Here is a 22,951-nt window from a genome sequence, read left to right as displayed (position 1 = left end):
AGCATCATCTGAAGGACTCACTGGCTATGAGAGAGTGGAGATCGCCTGCTGACCAGCAGCCATCAGTTAAGCATCATCTGAAAGACTCACTGGCTGTAATGAGAGAGTGGAGATCGCCTACTGACGAGCAGCCATCAGTAAAGCATCATCTGAAGGACTCACTGGCTATAATGAGAGAGTGGAGATCGCCTACTGACCAGCAGCCGTCAGTTAAGCATCATCTGAAGGACTCACTGGCTGTAATGAGAGAGTGCAGATCGCCTGCTGACCAGCAGCCATCAGTTAAGCATCATCTGAAGGACCCACTGGTTATAATGAGAGAGTGGAGACTGCCAGCTGACCGGTAGCCATCAGTAAAGACTGAGTCCTTCAGGAAACTACACCAGGCTTGCATTTTGTTGGATGGAGCAAAGACACAATAGCTTTGAGATTAAAAGGCCTCCGATTTGAAAATAATTTACCCCTGGTGAAAGTAATTGAGAATAGGGTCAATAAAAGAAATCCTTGCCAGTCTTCTTTCATCAAACTTGTGGTACAAGAGCCTTCCTGAAAGCGTAGCAGGACGTCAGAGTGCAAAAAGGCTTTCAAGTAAAATGTATCCTCTCCCTTTCTGCAGTGTTCCTGAGATGGTTAGACAATATGTATAGACCCAGAGAGGCATTCAAATCTGGACTGGAGTAGTGAACTAACACCCAGCGTCACCCTAGAACTGGAAGAGCCTTTGAGATCATGTGATCCAAGTCCTCCCCTTCCGTCCCACCCCAGATGCTTTCAGGCAAACAGAGACCAGAAAGGTTCAGCGAATTACTCCTGTGCCTGTCGGTACTGTGCAAACACCTTCCGCTTACTCAGCCTGTTGGGAGTGGCAAATGCAGCAACTCCAGGCTTCTTTATTCCGTCGTATTCGAAATAAGTAAAAAACAAAAACAAACCCAAACTAATCGAAAGGGAAAGTGAAATAACTTATGTTGATAGTTTGGCAGTAGCCCTGATGTGGAGGCGCGGCTGCAGTCAGCTTCCTCGTGTAACAAGTCAGCATGGAAGTGACCATGGTGCAGTGAATCAGGGACTCAGAGGAAATGGGTATGGGGCACCCAACAAAACACTTTGAGCCACTGATTCTGGGGTCGCAGAGAGAAGCGCTGCCCTTGGGGAGGTTCAGGGTTCTCTGCCCCTAAGCTGAGGTACTCAAGGCCCCTTTTGAAAGCCGTCAGTTTCCCATTATGGTGGGCCTTCCTGACTACTTCATGAGCTGTGGAACTTTCGACCTGCCGCTCTTCAACTTGCATTTGTGTCAGCTGAACACGTAAGTTCAGGGCATGTGCATCTTTTCTTATCTGCAGCCATTTCCCTGAAGCTGAAAACTGGGTACTGAAAGGAGGCTGGCATTCCGGTCCCGTTTATGGGCTGTGCAAGGTCTTACCCGGGAGCCTTACCCCAGGATCTGACCTCCAGCTCCTCCTGCACCTGAGACTTGGGCTGTGCTGGAATCGCAGCCCCCAAAGCATGCTTGGCGGTGGTTCTTTGTTTGTTATTTGGAGGGGAAAGGAAAAGAAGACAATGATATTTCTGTAAGGTGATTAGGAGTGAAAGGCGCCTGAACATGTATGAAAGGAAGAGAGACTTTGGCTTTGGAGCACAAAGCATAAAGCGGAAAGCGGATCGTGAAATTTTGTGAGGCGGAAACAGCAGGGAAGCAGAGCTGCTGTGTGCAGTACGAAGACCTGGAATCAGAAGAACGGTTTCGTTTTCTCTCCTCTGTGCTGGCTCAGCTGGCAACTTCGGCAAGTTTCTCCACATCTCTATTTCTCCTTTTTCTTCTTGGGCATGGCGGTCCCGATTCCTGCCTCCTTGGGATACTGAGCTAGCACGAGGGTTTTGTGAGGAGGGAAATTTGCTTTTTCTGTTGTTTTTCATACGTTTCTGAGTGGAAACAATTCTGTGCCCAGCAATGTTACGACCTTTCCTTTAGATCACAGCCCGTCTTCATAGCTGGGATCGCCGTCAGCCGAGGCGGAGGGCCTCTCTGGGCCTCTGAGGCTCCCAGCGTGGGATGATTTGGGGAAACATGCCCAGTCCGAGGAGCGGAGAGATCTGTCTTCTACCTGCTTATGGTCAGCCCTCCGCAAACACCCAGGCCTGTGTGAAGTCCCTGGAGAGCGGTGGCTGAGAAGCAGGCACAGAGACTCCCGGCTGGGACCAGTGCAGTCAGCATTCTTGCCGTCTTTGTTTAAGGAGTGCACTGGTGGTGCACTTGTCCCCTTGTTCTTTAGCTTTTAATTGAGAGAGCCTGGTTTGGGGCTGATGCTGTCAGTGGAAGAAAGGGCTCTGTCTGGGCTGGACCCATCTCATCCCAGCTCTGCCACCAGGAAGATATGAGACAGAGGCCAGCCCGTCACCAAGGACAGGGTGGAAGGCTGGAAGGCAGTAGAGCATAAGAGCTCTTCTGCATAACGGGGGCGAGAGCAGCTGCTTCCCGACTCAGGATCCCTGTGAGACCTGCATGCAAAGCCTCTGGCATGGCACTGACCCAGAGGGCTCCCTCAATGTTCACTACCTTTAGAACACGAGCTTCGCTTTTGGATTCTCCTGTGTTGTGAAATATACATTACCTGAAATTTACCATACTTTTGGGTATGGGTTATAAAATTCAGCATTGGAACTGAATGGGAGGAAAGGCAGTTGAATGTTTCCACCAGGAAGAGAAGCTATTGCAGTTACTCCTTAGGCCTTGTCTGTAAAATGAAGGGCTCAAGCTAAGTGATCTCTAAATGCTTAAATATTGCACAAGCTCTGTCCTCGGTGATTTCATTTCTCAGTGGTTATGGACAATGAAAACGTTGCACACCGTTGACATTTTATTTTACAAAATCAAAATGGTTTTACTTTTAAAAGCCTTTTTTTAAGCATAGGTCATGTGTAATCACTAGACTTTGATTCCATTAGTCCAGCCTGTTGTGCAAACCCAGTGTTAAGTGGTGCTGATACACAGAGTGTGTGCTATGTGCCAGGCCCTTGCTAGGCCTTTTCCGTTTACCCTCTCACTCCCTCTTCACATAATCCTCTTAGCAGGTGGCCATGCCCTCATTTTACAGGGGAGAAAACTGTAGCTCAGTAAAGTTGAGAAACTTGCCCAGTGTCTCACAGCTGGCAGGCCAAATGGGGGTGGTAACTGATTGGCTGCCGGAACTGTGCAGCCACAGACTTAGGGGCTTGAAACAACGCACATTTGGATCTGACAGTTTCCGTGAGTCAAGAATCCAGGTATGGCTTAGCTGTGTCCTCTGCTGCAGAGTCTTGCAAACCTGCCACGGAGGTGTTGGCTAGGGCTGCCGTCTCATCTGAGGCTCAACTGGGGAAGGGTTCATTTCCAAGCTCACATGGTTTTGGCAGAATTTCATTTCTTGCAGGTTTTGGACCAAGGGCCTCGGTCTCTTGCTGGCTGTTGGCTGGAAGCAGTCCTTAGTTCTTTGCTATAGGGGCCTTCCCAACATGGCTGCTTGCTTCAGTAAGGCTCGCAAGGGAGAGCGTTTCCTCTCCCAGCAGGTTTCTGTGTCACGTAACATGATCATGGACACAGGATCACATCCTTCCCATCCCCTTGGCTGTACCTTATTAGTTAGAAGCAGACATACATTCTACCCGCACTCAAGAGAGGCAGTCCCAAAGAAAGTGAACCCCAGGAGGTGAGGATCGTGGGGAGCACCCCAGACCTGTCAACCTGCAGTAACCTATGTGGCAGATGCAACTCTAGAAATCCAGGATCTAAGTCCTAAAGGGGTGAGAGGTAAAGGAGGGATCTGAGTGGCAGAGGATGACGGAGAACTTCTCAGAAACAGTCAACTCTGCATTGGGACTTAATGAATCGGTTGGCCAGGGTTGGAAGAGAGGACCTGTGTGGGCATCGTGGACAGAGCTGCAGTGAGGAGGGCACCAGGGGTCAGGACCCCCTCATGGGAGGAATGCCCGTTGTAGACACAGCCCAGCCCTGGCCAGGAGAGGTGCCTCATAGCTCTCAAGCCTGCTTTCTCTGAAGATTATGGAGTTGACATTCACTCTAGTTTCTCCCATGTAGAATGTTTGACTTTACAAAGGGAGAGAGGTGATGCCTTTAGTGACTCAGTCTGCTTTTTATAAACACTGCCCGAGGCTGGGGCAGCTCAACGGACAGGAATGATGGCCCTTTGCTTTTCTTTCTGCCAACAGAAAGTGAAACAACTGACAGCGTGCCCAGTGATGAAGAGAGTGCCGAGGTAAGCTGCCACCCTGCCCGCCTGCCTGCCCACCTGAGACGCTACCGAGGAAAAGCCTCCAGATCAGCTCTGGGCTTTCCTTGCTGCTGGTCACGCACCTTTCCTTTAGATCACAAGCTTCACTTCGGAATTTTCTTGTGTGACGAAATACACATCACCTAAAATTTACCATACTTTTAGGTCCGGGGTTATAAAATTCAGTGTTGGAACTGAATGGGAGGAAAGGGGGTTAAACGTTACCATCGGGTAGAGAAGCTGTGATGGCAGGAAAAGGGACTGGAAGTGGAGGCCAGGAAATGCTGATGCTCTTACCACTTAAACATCCGACTTCACTGGCAAAAACAGAACAGCCTTCCCAGCCAAAAGCAGTGACCAGAAGTACACATCGGAAAACGCTAAGCAAAAGCCTCTTCCACGTGTGTGTGGGTTCCCGCCCTCTGTGACCCATGTCCAGAGCTGGTTGTGCCCCATCTTGATTCCGAGTGGGCCCCTCCCCATCTTTCTCCCATAGATGGGGTGTGCACAATGGCAGGAAGTGGCTGGAATGGAGATGGAAAGCATTGGGGCTGGACACTTGCTGGGGGTCTGTGCTTGGGTGAATGAGAGAGAGGGCGGGAGAAGGAGAGAGAGAAGCTCGTGGTTTTGAATCAGTGGTTTCCCATGTACTAAACACTTTGAGATAGAGTGCAGGCATTCTGAAAAGACAGATGTCACGCTCACATGCACCCTGGCCTGATTTCTTCGAGGTCGCAGCTCTAGCCCCTTCTCTGAATGAAGCCAGCCTTGAGGCTGCTGATGGCTGCACCCTGTGGAGCTCTAAGCTGAAAGCGATCTGAAAGCAATCAAGGGGCATTCATTGCCTATCACTAAGCTCCTCACTGCCTTTTCTCTGAAGATGCAGGTTGGCTCTGGTTGATTGGGCCAGCACTGAGGGACAGAGTCACTGTGTCACCCTGGCCGTGGTGGCCTGGAACCTGTTGAATGACTGGGCCGAGCAGCCAGAGAGCAGGGGGACCAGAACCCAAGCTGCCACCACCTTTTCCTGCCTTTATAGAGTAGTCCGGATACTGTTTCTGGGAAGTAGCAAAGGGGAATTGATTTTTAAAACACAAGGGAAGAAAAACCATTACTCGGAGTATGACTAGCTGGGTGTAATAGAGTTCAATTGAGGGATGTAGAGGTGCTAAGCCTTTGTTCATTCTGCAGTTCTCAAAAAATTCAGTTAACGCACCAACACATGGGAACAGTGGTGCATTTTTAATTTTTCAATTTTATTTGTGGGTTGTTGCTTTGAAACAAGGGCTCATTCTGTTGCCCAGGCTGGAGTGCAGTGGTGCGATCACAGCTCACTGAAGCCTTGGCGTCCTGGGCTCAAGTATTCCTCCCGCCTCAGCCTCCCGAGTGGCTGGGGCTATAGGAATGCACCTCCACGCCTAGCTAATTCTTATTTTTTGTAGAGTTGAGGACTCACTACATTGCCCAGGCTGGTCTTAAACTCCTGAGCTTAAGTGATCCTCCAGCCTCAGCCTCCCAAAGTGCTGGGATTACAGGCATGAGCCACACCACACCTGGCCAGTGATGCATTTTTTAAAAAGCCATCCAGTAGAAGGAGAAGGAAATACTTAACTACTTTCTTTAAAGGGACGGCCACACTGGCGGAAGAGGAATATTGAAGGCAAACAGTACCTCAGCAACATGGGGATTCGAGGCCCCTACCAGCTGCCGGGGATGGCGAGCTTCGTCACTTCCAGCAAACCGGACCTCCAGGTCACCATCAAAGATGAGAGCCGTCCGGTGCCTTACAACAGCTCGTGGCCCCCTTTTCAAGACCTCCCCCTTTCTTCCTCCGTGACCCAAGCATCCAGCAGCAGTCGGCCAGACCGGGAGACCCGGGCCAGCGTCATCAAGAAAACATCGGATATCACCCAGGCCCGCGTCAAGAGCTGTTAAGCCTCTGACTCTCCCCGGTGCTTGTTGGGGTTTCTTGGCTTTGTTTGTTGTTTGTATTTTATTTTTTTCTCTCTGACCCCTATTTTAGACAAATCTAAGGGAAAAAGCCTTGACAATAGAACATGGATTGCTGTGTCCGACTGCAGTACTGGAGCTGCTTTTTAACTCAGGACTTCAGCCCCTCGGTAGACGTGTGTTTCCAGAGCCTGCTGGATCTCCCAGGGCTACCGCTCAAGTTCAAGGACCAACAAGGGCAGTGGAGGTGCTGCACTGCCTGCGGTCAAGGCCAGCAAGGCGGAGTGGATGCCTCAGAACGGACGAGATAATGTGAACTAGCTGGAATTTTTTATTCTTGTGAATATGTACATAGGGCAGCACTAGCGACATTGCAGTCTGCTTCTGCACCTTATCTTAAAGCACTTACAGATAGGCCTTCTTGTGATCTTGCTCTATTTCACAGCACATTCTCTGCCCATTACCTAGCCTCTCCTCCCATCCCATCCCATCCCATCCCATCCCAACCCTTTCCTTCCCATCCCATCCCATCCCATCCCATCCCTTCCCATCCCTTCCCATCCCATCCCATCCCTTCCCCATCCCAACCCATCCCTTCCGATCCCATCCCTTCCCATCCCTTCCCATCTTGCTCTTTTCCTACTTTTCCTTCCCTCAAAGCTTCCATTCCACATCCGGAGGAGAAGAAGGAAATGCACTTCTCTACAGATGTCCCATTTTAAGACTGCTTTAAAAAAAATCCTTCTAATCTGCTATGCTTGAATGCCACGCGGTACAAAGGAAAAAACTATCATGGAAATATTATGCAAATTCCCAGATTTGAAGACAAAAATACTCTAATTCTAACCAGAACAAGCTTTTTTATTTTTTATACAGGGGAATATTTTATTCAAGGTAAAATTCTAAATAAAATATAATTGTTTTTTATCTTTTCTACAGCAAATTTATAATTTTAAGATTCCTTTTCTTGTTTATCAGCAGTTGTTATTACATCCTTGTGGCACATTTTTTTTTTTTTTAATTTTGTAAAGGTGAAAAAAGCTTTTATGAGCTCATGTAGCAATCAGATTATCCTGTGGATTGATAATAAATGAATATGATATATAGTTAAATTTTTAATGGGCATCACTCCTGGCTTTGTCTGTGTCTGCTTTAAAAGAGCACAATCACGGAATAGGACTGACAAAGAAGTATTGTTGCTTCCTGGGGACCAAAACGTTTTCCCTTGTTGACCACAAGAAACCCTGGAGGTTCCTACCGTGAGGCTGCAGATGAGGCTTCTCTTGAGTGCTCACCTGAGCAGGGCCTGTGCTGAGTGTTTTGCATGAGTTCCCTTCTTCATTCATCACGGCGATGCTATGGAACGGGCATCCATTTCCATTCCATGTGGAGGAAATGAAGACTTAACGTGAAGAGGCCTTTACTCAGCTCACAAAGGCACCAAGAAGCAAGGGCACAGGTTGAGCCCAGGTCTCTGTGCTGTGAAGGGGTCTGTTTCTCTTGTAAGCATATGCAAACATCGGCATTCCTTTGCTTGGGAGCATTCCCTGTGGAGGAGGGAGTATTTGAGCCACTCCACTGTTTTCCTTCTTTGCTGTGAGTAAGGGTCACCCCCCTCCACGTCTTTCCTGCATTCATCCTTAGGTTTACACGTACCACTGACGTTCTGTGTTTATGTCACATAGAGGGGTGCATGGATAGGGCATTTTCCATAACAGGAAATATGTGTTGGGTTCCGATTCTATGTCCATCACTCTTCTTTCTAGGACCTGAGGCCTTGCACATAGGCCCTGCCCTCAAAACTTGGGGTATGGGCCGGGCACGGTGGCTCAAGCCTGTAATCCCAGCACTTTGGGAGGCCAAGGCGGGTGGATCACGAGGTCAAGAGATCGAGACCATCCTGGTCAACACGGTGAAACCCCGTCTCTACTAAAAAAAAAAATACAAAAAATTAGCTGGGCATGGTGGCGCGTGCCTGTAATCCCAGCTACTCAGGAGGCTGAGGCAGGAGAATTGCCTGAACCCAGGAGGCGGAGGTTGCGGTGAGCCGAGATCGCGCCATTGCACTCCAGCCTGGGTAACAAGAGCGAAACTCTGTCCCAAAAAAAAAAAAAAAAACTTGGGGTCTGTCTTGTGGAATAAAAGGGGTGATTCCAAGAGCACCAGTCTTTCTCATCCGCTTGGTGTGGAAGGTGTGGACTTGACCTTGAGAAAGTGCAGCACTGACCTCCCCTGTATCCCCGATATCTTATTCTGTAAAATCAGAATATGAAAACTCAGCTGCCCGCCTACTCCCTCTGGGGCGTTGTGGAAGAGATTGCTAAGTTAATATTTGAAGAGGTTCCTTGAATGAAAGGACAAAGGGCTATTTTTATGCCTATCTCCATGTGTGGCTGCAGATAAAATTAACGGTCATAAAGTTATCCAGCCCTGCATGGAAATCAACTGAAGCATTTTCCTGTGGAAATGCGGCCCGCGGAGGCAGGGCTGCTCCTGGGAGGAGGCCTCCCTTGGCTGGCTGGCCCAGTTTCTTCGTGGAAGGGGAGTTATTGGGAGGAAAGGGGTGCTCCCTGGCTCCTTGGCACCCTGCTTTTCAGTTAAGACCTGCTCTTCCCCTAGGTCCTAAGTGGAGGAGTTCAGTTCTTTGAGACTTCTATCTAAAACCTTTTACTGAGTCATCTGTTTTTAAATAACAAAGCAATAACAAAGCAGTGACGGAAGGTCGCCCTGAGTCCATGGCCTGGTTATCAGAGGGTTTAAGGGAGCTCAGGCCTCCTCCCCCTTCCTTCCTCCTAGCACAGGCTCGGGGCTTCTTCCTGCATCGCAGGTCCCAAATGCCAATCCCGCTGCCCTCCCCTGCTTCTGTAGTATAATCAGACTTCCAGAACCCCATCACGTGGAAGGAAATTCACGATTTTGAAATGCACCATTTAAGTACCAGAGATGATATTCCATTGCTAGTAAGGCCATGAAAACAGAATCATGTTTAAAATACTTCTGAGAAAGCCTGTATTGTTTCTAAGCGATACTTGCCAGCAATGCAGGAAAACAAGCCAGTCTCAGGATGCCTGTGCTTGACATGAGGGAAAAAGCAAAGGTGATGGGGCAGCTCATGGACTCAAGTCTCTGACCTTGTCGTCACTTAGAGGAAGCGCCAGGGACACATGCTTTTGGTTGGTGTTTGTGTGAACTGATACGCTTTTATGATGGGCTTGGGGGTGTGAGTGTGCACGTGTGCATTTAATGGCAAGTTCAAGTTCAGTGTAACTGCCTTTGAAATAATAGTTTCCATTCTCTGCAGCCAGTACCCGGGTCACGCCCCTGATAACAGGCTCACTGCACAGCTGTGCACTGTGAATTCCGGGACAGGTACTTCTGCCCCGCCTTGAGGTTGCAAGCACCCAGCACATTCACACACCTTGACGAAGGGGGCTTCTGGAATGCCATTTGCATACCTAAATAAATCCACCCTCAGCCGTACTGTTTTGTCCGTGTTTTGATGAACCACGGCCAAAGTGGTATTTAGTCTGTTTAAAAGGATTTGTAAAAAAGAAGAAATATACATGGCTATGGAATACAAATTCTTTGGACATCGAAACCCTAAAACAATATCCTTTCCACACCCAAATGCAAAGTGTACCATCCTATCGTGTAACCACTACTGAGACAGAGCTTTTAGAGGTGAAGAAGATGAGTGACTTGGTTTCAGGAGTCTGAGTTTTCAAGCTTGTGCCTTTGGAAGTATTTTGCACGTGAATGAAAAGGCGGTAAGCCACAAATGGCCTCCTGCTCCTAATGCAGAGAGAGGGAACATGAGACTTTGCTTCTCTTTGAGGCCACTCCGTAACCTTGAATTCATTAGGTTTTAAAAGTCCCCTGCTATTGTAGCTTTGGACAAATAAGACCAGATAAAAGGTGAAAAAAAAAAACAACCCCACTATTCTACCAGATTTCTCTCGATAAAAGACAAAAGCTAGGGAAAGGTTTACACACAGGTAGCCAAGGAGAGTTCCTGGCAATCGGGGGTCAAACGGCTAATGTCTGAGTGCCAGTGTCGGTTTGGAGCAGAAACTGGTTTTTACGTGGTGCTGTTCAGCCGCCTACTTCACCCTGAAACTCCATCCTGGAGCCGTCCTGGGGCCAGTGTGATCAGAGACTGTAGGACATGACCCTGACTTCCCCCTGTCCCCAGGCTGCAGTGGACCCCTCCCAAGGGGATTCCAGTTGGGTGTTTCTGCCTCCCAGGACACTGTCAGCTTCTTGAGGCTGTTTCTCCATCTCATTTGCACCTCAATATGTGAATCAAGGCTGGGTACTACTAGGCTGTCATCCCAGGATCTCCTCCTCCCCTGAACTCCACCATCCCGGTGTCAAGAGAACAGGGCTGGGACCCTTGGCTTTGCCCCCTTAGGAATGTGTCCAACCACAGGCCTGGGGAGGAGAGCCTGGCTGTGCGAAGCTTCAGGTCAGGAGATGCAGGAAGTTGATAGGGGTGGGGGGAGATGCTTTTTCCTGAGGCTGCCTGGCCTCTGGTCCTCACTGGCGCCTCGGGACACTGATACCATCCCCATTCTCTGGGCCTGGGCATCACTGGTCCTGCTGTGCAGACAAATGAGGGTTTTGTAGAGGTTTTCTTCTGTGGCCACGGGAACAACAGGTGCAGAGGCACTGTGTCTCTGCTTCTGAAAATAGTGCCTGGAAGGAAGGAAGTGGTCAGGACTAATAGCTGGTTTTAGCAAAAATGTGAAGTCTGTCCAAGAACCTGAGTTGTGCTGTGGGAGGACCAAGATGTAGCACATTTTGGAGTTCACGTGGTCTGAAAAGAACATGTTCTGGAATCTGACCAAGTTTCTTCAGAAGAAACGCAGTGTGTGTGCTTCTGTTCCTGTAAGCACACTGCCCTTCGGCGGTTTAGTCAGTTTCCCCACATCTGCTTTATAAACACGTTCAGAGATGTCGTGTGCTGGGATTGCGCAACTGCTGCCCAGGTTAACCCCTTACATGCGTGGCTGGAGAAACACCAATATCACGGGCAACAGCCTCTGCCACGGAAACAGTTCATTTTAAAGACACAACCGTTTTTTGCAGGTGCAAACAAATTCCAGGGCGATAGCATCTTTAAGTTTCACTTTTGGTTGAGGAGCACATTTTAAAAGCAAAACACCCAAACATCTCTTCACGTGACTTATCAGGGAGAAGGTATCCAAAATGTTCCAGCAGCTTGGATCATGTATCTGAGAATATTCTTATTCTCCAAATTTTCTCCAGTGTGCCGGTTCAAAGGCGTTGACGTTTCGAATCCACACGTTGTACCGGAACTCACTGCCTGAAGTTTCAGGATAATGTTAGCAGCGAGATGGGAGTGAGTTCCTTAACGGCAGGAAGGTGATGACTAAGGCTTTATTCATCCCCAGAATTAACATTGATCTATATTCTCTGCAGAGAATATAGATGAATCTTCCTGTCTCCCAAAGAGACTCCCCAGTGCTGTGAATCTAGAGCACATTTTTATGATGCAGTATCTTTTCTCTGGGAAGCCCATGTTTTTAATGTAACTGAGCTGCAGAAAAGATGTCACAGGCTCAGGTCTAAAATATTCAGGGTACAAGCAACAAAAGTTTTTTTTTTTGAGACAGAGTCTCACTCCATCACCAGGCGCCAGGCTGCAGTGCAGTGGTGTGACCTCAGCTCACTGCAACCTCCGCATCCTGCATTCAGGCAATTCTCCTGCCTCAGCCTCCCGAGTAGCTGGGACAACAGGCGCGCGCCACCATGCCCAGCTAATTTTTTTGTATTTTTAGTAGAGACGGAGTTTCACCATGTTGGCCAGGATGGTCTCGATCTCTTGACCTCATGATCCGCCTGCCTCGGCCTCCCAAAGTGCAACAGAAGTTTTAGTAAAAAACAGCAAATGCAGTCCAAAGCCATTGCTTGGATTTTACCTGGTGGTTCCAGGGATCCTGCGCATCCCTGGGAAGGAGGCCACTTTTATTTGCAAAATTGATCTAAAGTAATACAATGCCAGTGCCTTTCTCAGCAACGAACATATTTAATTAGGGTAACCAATCACATTTGTTTGCCCAGAACTGAGGGGATTCTCGGGAAGTGGGACTTTTAGTGCTAAAACCAGGAAAGTCTCAGGCAAATGGGGAGGGGATGTCACCTAAATGTAGTGCTGAGTTACACAGCACAAATGACATTTTGTGTTTTTGGAGGATTTTTAAAACCCAGGTAAATGTTTCATGTGGAGGTATTATTGAGGATAACACCTTATTGATGAGCCTATTAATGCATTAATTAAATGTGTTTTGTTAAGAAAAGTAGATTTTGTTCATTCAACCCTGTGTACTGAATTCCCGCTATTTTCTAGTACTGTTCTAAACTCAGAGTTGTTACAGAAGTGAAGAAAACAAGTCTTTGTTCTAATGGAGCTTAAATTCTAGTAAGGTGGACAACCAACAAGTAATAAAAATCATCTTTGGGTGACAGTCAATGCTATGAAGAAAAAGGATGTGGAGCGATGAAGACACTCACATCTTTCATTTTAGAGCTGAAAGGATTGATTGCAGGGTTGGTGGTTGTGAAAACTAGCAGTTAGAGAGGGAAAGAAGGAAAATAGCATATATCAGTGGGGCTCAGTTTCAGGAAACCAAAACCACGCCAGCTATTTTAAGCAGAAAGGCATTGTCTAGAGAGAAGCAGGTGTTTACAACGTTGTTGGGAAGGCTGGAGGGGCCGGCTGGCGGGTATTCCCACACCTGCCACCACTGTAAAGGCAGGAAATCAGGAGTCTGTTGCTGGAAATAGTGACTGAAGACACGTTGCTTTAGCCGAAATCTGTTCATTAGAAAGTTCTGTCACCACCACTTTGACTGTCTCTCGACACCCTTGAAATCGGTGGCTGAGCTTTGAGACAGGGCTTCAGAAAGCCTCAGTGTTGCCACAATCATGCCCGTGGTTACAGCCAATCAGTAGGAAATGGCTTCTGCCTCCATTCTGACTTCCAAATCTTTGCCAAGTGTGTGTAATTGGTTGAACCTAATTCACAGTTAGAACCCCAGCTGCAAACAAGACTGGAAAATGGCTCTCAGAGTTCCTGCCTCTGCAGTAGAGGAAGGCACTCCAGAAGGAGGTGAGGGTGGGTGCTGAGCGCCTCCTCGGGACGTCCGTCACGCCTCAGGAAACCTGCCAGGGATACCAGAGGGAGTGAAAAATCCAAGGTAAGACTATCCAGAGGATGAAATCTGCATCCCACGCGTGCCAGTGTAGACGGGAAAGCAACCTATGTAAGTAGGAAGAGAATACGTTTTTGAAATCAGATAAACCTGGGTTCAGTCTGCTCTTGTTCGCTGATGACTTTGGGCAGATCTCTTTGTATCTACGAGAAAAAGTTTCTTCACATATGAAATGGGGGTATTAACACCTTACTTGCAAGGTGAGCATTAGATAATGCTATTAAAGCATGAAGTATATTGTAGGCATTCAGTCATGTCAGCCATACCATCTGCATATAAAATAGCTAAGATCCATACTTTGGAGCACTGATTCCAAACGACCCATCCTCTCCTGGACTTACATTAATTCAAGATTTGACCACTGAGGATCTCAGAGCTCAGACATAGGACACCAATTTCTATATCACTAAAATTAGTCTTTCCTTCTCTGACCTATCCTTTTCTGAGCAAGCCTAATTCTGTTGCCGTGTGGCTTAGAAGGAGCTGAGAATTTATTCCTTTCTGGTAGAAGTTGAAGGGGATATGCACCTGTGGCAGTTAATATTTCATTTTCGTTTTTCGAGACAGGTCTTGTTCTGTCACCCAGGCTGGAGTGCAGGCTTACCTCCTGGGCTGCAGCCATCTTCCCGCCTCAGCCTCCTGAGTAGTAGCTGGAATACGGGGGCATGCCACCATGCCCAGCTTACTTTTTTGGTGTTTTCTGTAAAGACAGAGTTTCATCTTGTGGCTCAGACTTATCTCAAACTCCTGAGCTCAAGTGATCCACCTGCCTCAGCCTCACAAAGTGCTGGGATTGTAGGTGTGAGCCACCATGTCTGGCCAATTTTATTGTGTAAACAATATAGAGTCATATAAACTTTTTAAGCGTTATAAAGCCACGAGGTGGAATTACATTAACTTTTGATGACTGAAGTGATTCTAATTGGCTTCATTCTGGCCATTGATACAGTTTCCCTTATGGACCACTTTGCTTTATAATTCCCACTAGATCCTGGGATTCACGACATTTTGACCCAGCAATTTTGAAACTGGGAATATTTCAACATATTCATAAAACAGAGCCACGAACATGCTTTTGTGCCTTCTTGCTATCTTTCTACCCTATGCTGCAATCTTACCCACACTCAGGACGAGATGAGAGAGCTTGCACGGCAGGTGCTTTGTCAGAGCCTCACCTGTGCCAGGTGTGAGGGCAGGGCCATGCCTTCTGTGTTACCTGTTTGCATAAATAGATTAGCATAGGGGCTGAGGAGACTCCTGGGAAAAGAACTAGAAGAGCATGCAGGGAATGGATTCCAGGAAAAGAATCTAGCCAGAGTGACACGCTGGGGCCAGCTAGACTCTGAAGGTGGTAGGAGCTGTTCTTGGTACAGCGTCTTGACTGGTCCCTGAACCCGTGAAGACACCTGCCTGCTTCAAGGGGTGTGTATACCTTGAAGAGAGAATGGCTGGGGATGTAAAACTGGCACTTCAGGTCCCAGTCACTCCTTGTACTAGCCCATTTTCATACTGCTATAAAGAAATACCCAAGACTGGGTAGTTTATAGAGGAAAGAGGCTTACACAGTTCCACATGGTTGGGGAAGCCCTGGGAAACTTACAATCACGGCAGAAGGGGAAGCAGGCATGTCTTACATGGCGGCAGACGAGAGAAGCCTGTGAAGACAGAACTGCCAAACACGTATCAAACCATCAGCTCTTGTGAGAACTCACTATCTCGAAAACGGCATGGAGAAACCAACCCCCACGATCTAATCACCTCCCACCAGGTCCCTTCCTCAACAGTGGGGATTATAGGGATTACAGTTTGAGATGAGATTTGGATGGAGACGCAGAGCCAAACCATATCACTCCTGTTAAGCAGAGTTTTCCCCAGCTATTTCTTAGTGGCCTGAGCCTGGGTGGCAAATCAAGCAGAAGATGAGAACTTCCCCAGTAATGACAGAGGCAAGTGGCCCAGTAAAAGTTCCCAGACATTCTGGAGTAGAGCTGCATCAGTAGATGCTATGGTCTGAATGTTTATGTCCCGTCAAAATCCGTATGTTGAGACCCAATCTCAAATGCAATAGTATTAAGAGCTGGGGCCCTTGGGAGATGACTAGGTCATGACGACTCTGCCCTTATGAATGGGTTAATGTCCTTATGAAAAAGGCCTGAGGAAGCTTGTTTGCCCCTTCTACCATGTGAGGATACATAGGAGGTGCCATTTATGAGGAACAGGTCCACCCTAGACACTGAATCTGCCGATGCCTTGATCTTGGACCTCCCAGCCACCAGAACTGTGAGAAATAAATTTCTATTGTTTATAAATTACCAAGTCTGAGGTATTTTGTCATAGCAGCCCAAACTGACAAAGACAGTAGGGAAAGCAGAAGTCTTAGCTAAGGAACGAAAATTTGCCTAAAAACAGCAAGGCAGTACGTAGGCCACTGGCCAGGGCAGTGGCAGCTCCAGGGCTAGGGATGGCAGAAGTGTACTCAGTGGATTGACACATAATGGCAGAGAACCTCAGATACTAAAGGTGGAAGGGACCTCAAAAGTGGTAGTGGAGGCTGGGTGGCTCACACCTGTTACCTTAGTACATTGGGAGGCCAAGGTGCGTGGATCACCTGAGGTCAGGAGTTCGAGATCAGCCTGGCCAACATGATGAAACCCTGTTTCTACTAAAAATACAACAATTACTTGGGTGTGGTGGCGGGCACCTGTAATCCCAGCTACTCGGGAGGCTGAGGCAGGAGGATCGCTTGGACCCAGCAGGCAGATGTTGCACTGAGCTGAGATTACACCATCGCACTCCAGCCTGGGCAATAGAGTGAGACTTTGTCTCAAAAAAAAAAATGGTAGTGTCAGGGGGTGCTGCTGTTGAATTCCTGAGATTTCATAGGCTGGGCTTTCAAGGTTAGGACTTGAACGTTTAGGACAGCTCATATAGCAGTAATATGACATCATGTGTACCCACAGGTTGGGAAGCCCTGGGGCATTCAAATTACAATTGGATAATAAAAACTGAGTTTTTTCCTTGTGATGTGACCACTATGATATAAAAATGTATCTCCTTCATTTCATCAAGAAATTCTCTAAGTTCCCCCCCAACTTGTTTTCATCTTCCTCTTCATTGCCAACTCTGTAAGAAATATCACCCCTTTTCTCTGAATCTGATTCTCCTCCAAGAACCAATGCTTCTCTGAGGCTGTCACCTTTGCTCACATCAAAGCCCCCACACCGAATAAATACCGTCCTTACACGCCCTTCCAGAGACTCCCCTAATGAATGAGTTTACGCAGCAGAAGACAACGAGAATCTTCAGCAAAAGGACTGTCGATGAAAATTCGCTGTATTTGATTACGTAGCCAAGACTAAAACAGGGAACATGGTTGGAATAAGTAAATATGACATGTTATCACAAAGTAGAAAGAATGCAACTAAATAATATAGAAGAGGCAAAGTAAAATCATATCATTTGCAATTTTATAGGCATTGGGTGTGAGTCAAATGATACCACTCAAAATGAAGAGAACAGACAGTAAAAATTGAAGAAAAAAAGGACAAAGTTATCATAAAAGATATCAATTCAGAGGGATTAAAATATTTCTGCACAAAACAACTATGGCAAAATCTTACTGATTCAGTATTATGCCTATGAAAATTATTCAGTTCAGTGATCTGGAGAAGAGAGTAAAGAAATGTTTACACATCAGAATCTGTGGAGGGGAGAATGTGTGTCTAGAAAGAAAATGATATTTGGTCTCATTGCTTTATTTTTAATCATAATATTTCATCTATTTTGAATTTTATAAAAATGACAATAGCGTATGTGAAGAGAAAATGGATTCAAATAGGTTGATAAAAAGAAAATGGATCCAAAAAGGTTAAGAAACAGTAATCCAAGAAAGCTTCCAGAATAATTGCAGCCACCTGATTTTGAACCTTCTCACAAAACCTTTAAATTCAACAGGAGCACCAGATAATCACCTATGGTCCATGCCTTCAGCATTAGTAGAAGACACAGGATACCCCAAATTTTAAGTTACCAATAAACAGAGAAACACACATCATATTCCAAATGAACTCCCATCACTTGCCACTGTAAGCTGGGTACAGAGAGTGGGAGAAAGAAGACTTAAAATCCCAGGAGAAATGAGTCAAGAGTCAGGGAAAACTTAGATAGATATAGCATAAACAAAATCACCTCCAGAAAGCAAACGTTTCATTTTGGAAATGAAACATTCACAGCAGTTAAAGGGAAGGGGATTGAAAATGAGCAGAACCAGGAGTAGCAGCTTCAAAGATGCATTGCTTCTTGGGGAGAACAGATAAACTAAGAAAGAGTAGTGCCCCTTCGAGACTTGTCAGCGATGAGAAAGAAGAAACTAAGAGGGGACAATGGAGGATCTTGCAGAAATTAGAGAGAAATAAGACATAATGACCCATTACCCCATTACTATCCCCTTCTGCACTGCACTGAGAAGAGAGGATATTCTTGAATTAGGAACGTGTCCAAAAAAGTTTAAAATAAATTTTAAAAATCAACCTAAGTCCATTAAGAGCTACTATTAGAAGAAACACACACACATGCACACACACGCACATACACGCACATACACACACACACACACACACAGACACACAAATGAGAATCATTACAGTTTAACTGATGAGAATTCTTAACCAAAACCAACAAAAGAGCAGAAGAAAACTGTAACCCAACATTCCAAACTGAATTAATTATCTTCAAACAGTGGGCTGTATTTAGAGAAGAAAAACTCAGAATCAGAAATTTTATAACTAAAGCCATCATGGGCACAAAATTGGAAAACCTGCAATGAGTTGATTGAGCTATGGAATGAAGTTGAAGAAAAATACAAAAGCATTTCAAAAATGAAGTCTAGATTACAAGGTACTGAAGGATAATCAATTTGAACATTGAACAATTTCAACATTGAAAAGTGGCAGTAAAATAACCAAGAGAATAAAGAAAGATGTAAAAAGGGTTAGACACAAGTGATTGGAATGGAGGATTGGCAAATAAGATCGAACATATATATAATAGGAGCTCCTGGAGAAGAAAAACAAAGCAATGGAATAGAACTATAATTCACTTTCCAGAAAGAAGAGAAAATATAATTTATGTATTGAGGAGGCCCACTGTGTGTCTAGAAAAACTGACCTGAGATATTTTTAGTAAACTAGGAGGCTTTAAAGACACACACACATACACACACACACACACACACACACAGAGAGAGAGAGAGAGAGAAAGAGAGAGAGAATCCAGAATCTTCAGGGCCTGTGTTAGTTTCCTGTGGTTAGTTTTAAGCCACCACAAACTTGATGGCTTAAAACAACAGAAATGTATTATTTCGTAGTTCTGGAGGCCAGAAGTCCAAAATCAAAGTGTCAGCAGGGCTATGTCCCCTCCAAAGGCTCCAGGGGAGGATCCCTCCTTGCCTTTTCCAGCTGCCAGTGGCTCCAGGTGTTACTCTGGTTTGTGAGTGCATGACTCCAAACTCCACCTCTGTCTTCACATGTAGTTTTCCTCTTTACCCCTGTCTTTTTCCCCTGCTGTCTCTCTCAAATTCCCCCTGCATCTTTCCCTTAAAGAAATACTTGTTGAAATTAGGGCCCACCTGGAAATCTATGATGATCTCATCTCAACATCCTTAACTTAATGACATCTGCAGACAATGGTTTATCAAATAAGATAAGATTCACATGTTGTAGGGACTCAGACATAAACATATCTTTTTGAGGCCATTATTCAATCTACTACAGGGCCTTCAGGCAAAGTGCTCAAATTACCTATAAGGGTAAGAATACTGAACTGGCATCAGACTTCTCATAAGCAACATACAAAGCAAGTCAATAATGGAACAACCTTTTAAAGGACTTATGAACAGAGTGTGAGCCAATGTTTTAATATCCAGCTAAGCTCTTTCAAGTATTAAGATTAAAGTAAGACAATTTCAGCATGCAATAACTCAGGGATACTGTACACATGTACAGTAGGACTCTCCTAGAGGATGAGCTTTGTTTGAGCAAAACCAGAAAATTTTCAGCAAAAGGACTGGTTGTGAAAATGTATTTTGTGATTAATATGGTCTGGCTCTGTGTTCCACCCAAATCTCATCTTGAATTGTAATCCAAATTGTAATCCCCACGTTTGGGGAAGGACCTCCTGGCAGGTGATTAGGTCATGGGGATGGTTCCCCCATGCTGTTCTTGTGATAGTGAGTTCTGATGAGCTTTGATGCTTTTATAAGGGGCTTTTCTAACTTTGCTTGGCACTTCTTTCTCCTGCCACCATGTGAAGAAGGATGTGTTTGCTTCCCCTTCCGCCATGATTGTAAGTTTTCTGAGGCCTCCCCAGCCATGTGGAACTGTGAGTTAATTAGACTTCTTTCCTTCAAAAATTACCCAGTCTCAGATATTTCTTCGTAACAGTGTGAAAATGAACTAATATAGTGGTGTGTATTGCAAGGTGAGAATTTAGTATTTTTAATTTTGTAGCTAAAACACGGGTGAGGACATGGATTAAAGAGTATTATATATATATATATTATGTGTTCTAAAAAGCAAAAATTATGCAATCAAAATGAAAATAGAGGGGAAGAGAGAAAAAGAGGAGAAAGTAGAGAAGTAGAATAGTTACACAGATAATGGGTGAAGGAGAAGAGTATAAATGGTCATACCATAGAGTAGACTTTTCAGTAAGAAGAATAGGAAATTAAAACAGATTAAAATCAAATAAATATAAAGGGCAACCACTGGAACAAACAAACATTTTGAAATGCCAAAAGAAATGAAAAAAATAAATAGCAAATAAAATATGCCAATTAAAGAAATACGGTTATGTCACATGCAGTAATTATAAAATAATATGACACTTGAGACCAAATATATGAGTCATACCAATAAATGGATTGGCCTTTACTGGTTTATTCTCTTTTCTTGTTGTAGTGATAAATAAGCCAATTCTCAAATTGGCCCACAAGGCAAAATCTGACACCATGCAATATTTAATAAACATATCTCAAACATGGTAATTCAAAAGGCCAAAAATTTAACAAAACTGGCAAAGATATACCAGAAAATTAAAAAAAATAAGAAGGTAGGTTAGTTATTCTTATATCAGATGAGTTAATGCAGGCCAAAAAGCCTTAAATGAGACAATGAAATATACTATGCAATACTGAAAACCAGGTTTCACAGTGGATGTACAATAATTATGAATATCTATGCACCAAATAACACAGCAACCACCAATATAAAACAGAAATCACACAAGGTGAGAATAGAAATAGAACGTTAAACACATTAATAATAGGAGATTTTAACATCCCAGCCAGTACAAGACAGAATGAATGGGAAGAAAATCAAGTTGTTTAAATAACTTAATAATAAAGTAGACCTTACGCATAGTCAACATTATGCCCTAATAATAGAGAATGTATTTTCTTTTCAAATATACATGGATCATTTTGAAAAATTGGTCATACAAGTCCAGGTATGGTGGCTTACATCTATAATCCCAGTACTTTGGGAGGCCAAAGCGGGAGGATCACTTAAGCCTAGGAGTTCAAGACTGCCAACATAGTGGGACACTGTCTATACAAAAAAATACAAAATTAAGCCAGGTGTGGTGGTGTGCATCTGTAGTCCCAGCTACCTGGGAGGCTGAGGTAGGAGTGTAGCTTGAGCCCGGGGGTTGATATGCAGTGATCTGTGATCATGCATTGCATGATTAGCCTGGGCAGCAGAGTGAGACCCTATCTTAAAAATAAAATTGGTCATATATTTGCATTATTGTTGCATTAGATTAACCTGGATAGACTTGGTAGACCTCTGCTTTTACTCCAGCTTCTGCCGTGGTCCTTTCTAGTATAGCATGAGATGCATGTGCAGTAAAAACAGTTCTCACTTCAATGTGTGATTAAATCCAAAAGCTGACAAGTGACACTGTTCTTTTCCCTGACCTTTTCCAGACACAACATAACGAATATCTCCTTTTTAAGCCCAGGATGTGGGATGATTGCACGTAAAATGTGCTTTCAGATACAAGTGTCAAGGGAGAGATAGCTCCTTCAAGTCTGCAGGCCTAGTTGGAGAGGTATTAATATTTGATGCCTCTGCTCCTGCAAGCCATTTGGTGTGCCAGTCACTTGGGCTGTGTGTTCTGTGCTATGGCCTGTGAGATGTATGATGTCATCACATGGCTATGCGGCAGGGTCAGTGGGAAACATGAGAAATGATAGGTTAGTTGCATATGAAATACGTGCATTAAAGAAAAGCTGAGCAGTTCTTCCACAGAGCATACACAAAGTCCTGCTGCTGAACTACAACGGTTTTGTCGTTTTTTATAAAGCATATGTGATGGTTAATACTGAGTGTCGACCTGATTGGATTGAAGGATGCAAAGTATTGACTCTGGGTGTGTCTGTGAGGGTGTTGCCAAAGAAGATTAACATTTGAGTCAGTGGGCTGGGAAAGGCAGACCCACCCTTCATCTGGGTGGGCACCATCTAATCAGCTGCCAGCGTGGCCAGGATAAAAGCAGGCAGAAAAACCTGAAATGACTAGACTGGCTTAGCCTCCCAGCATACATCTTTCTGCTGCGCTAGATGCTTCTTGCCCTGGAACATCGGACTCCAAGTTCTTCATCTTTGGGACTTGGACTGGCTTCCTTGCTCCTCAGCTTACAGATAGCCTATTGTGGGATGCTGTGATTATGTAAGTTAATACTCCTTAATAAACTCCCCTTCATACAGCTAGTGCTCGACTTACGACCACAATTGGTTCAGACAGACTGGTCGTAACACGATTTGGTCATAAGTTGAGTAGGCTATATGTACAGTACTGTGAAATGATGTTATAAAAATCTTTAAGTCATATTTTATCATAATTTTCTTTCATTATTGTTATATATCATAATTTTCTTTGTTCATTTTATGCCATTTGTATCATCTCTACACCATTTTGTTTCTTATTTTTACATTCATCAGGTTTAAGTAAAACACTGCATTGCCAGTACAACTGTTTTAATATTTGCAAATCATACAAAATTACAAAATACAGGTGCATACAAAAATACAAAATACAGGTGTAAAAAATACCACAGGAAACATTTTCCCAATTGCAAAACATATCAAAATATATAAACAGGTACGAAACATTTTATTGGCCGCTGGTGCTTGGCTGTGGATCGTTGATGTCGTCATCTGAGGCAGCAGTTGGGGTTACCGGAGTTGGTTTTTTCATAAACATGGTGAGCTTTGTCTGAATTGTATGTTTCTTTTTTTCTTCATAAATTTCATGATACGGACAAAACACATTGTGCGCCAGCCATTCAATCCTTGCAAATCGTTCGATGTTTGGGTCCATTGCTTCGAAATGTATAAGAAGTTTATTGGGAGGGGTTTGATGAACACAAATTGCTGTACCGAGTCTGGGATAACAGTTGAAATGGTGCACGCGGAGATGGTAGTGCTGCCGGAAGCTGGTC

At 45.0% G+C, this 22,951-nt stretch overlaps 1 protein-coding gene across 2 annotated transcripts in view; it reads left to right on the top strand.

Moving 5' to 3' along the window:
* Nucleotides 1–6,707, top strand: part of IRF2 (interferon regulatory factor 2) — a 90,613-nt gene extending 83,906 nt beyond the window's left edge. For both annotated transcript variants that reach the window (XM_032298754.1, XM_032298755.1), the window contains exons 8-9: nt 4,207–4,253; nt 5,895–6,707. In XM_032298754.1, coding sequence (XP_032154645.1) covers nt 4,207–4,253; nt 5,895–6,203 — 356 coding nt within the window. In that variant the 3' untranslated portion in view covers nt 6,204–6,707. The remainder of the gene's footprint in view (nt 1–4,206; nt 4,254–5,894) is intronic.
* Nucleotides 6,708–22,951: the final 16,244 nt, after the last annotated feature.

This window comes from Sapajus apella, unplaced genomic scaffold (assembly GCF_009761245.1).
Source record: "Sapajus apella isolate SASKATOON/1434 unplaced genomic scaffold, GSC_monkey_1.0 scaffold39, whole genome shotgun sequence".
NCBI classification, from domain to species: domain Eukaryota; kingdom Metazoa; phylum Chordata; class Mammalia; order Primates; family Cebidae; genus Sapajus; species Sapajus apella.
This window is presented reverse-complemented; position numbering and strand designations above follow the sequence as displayed.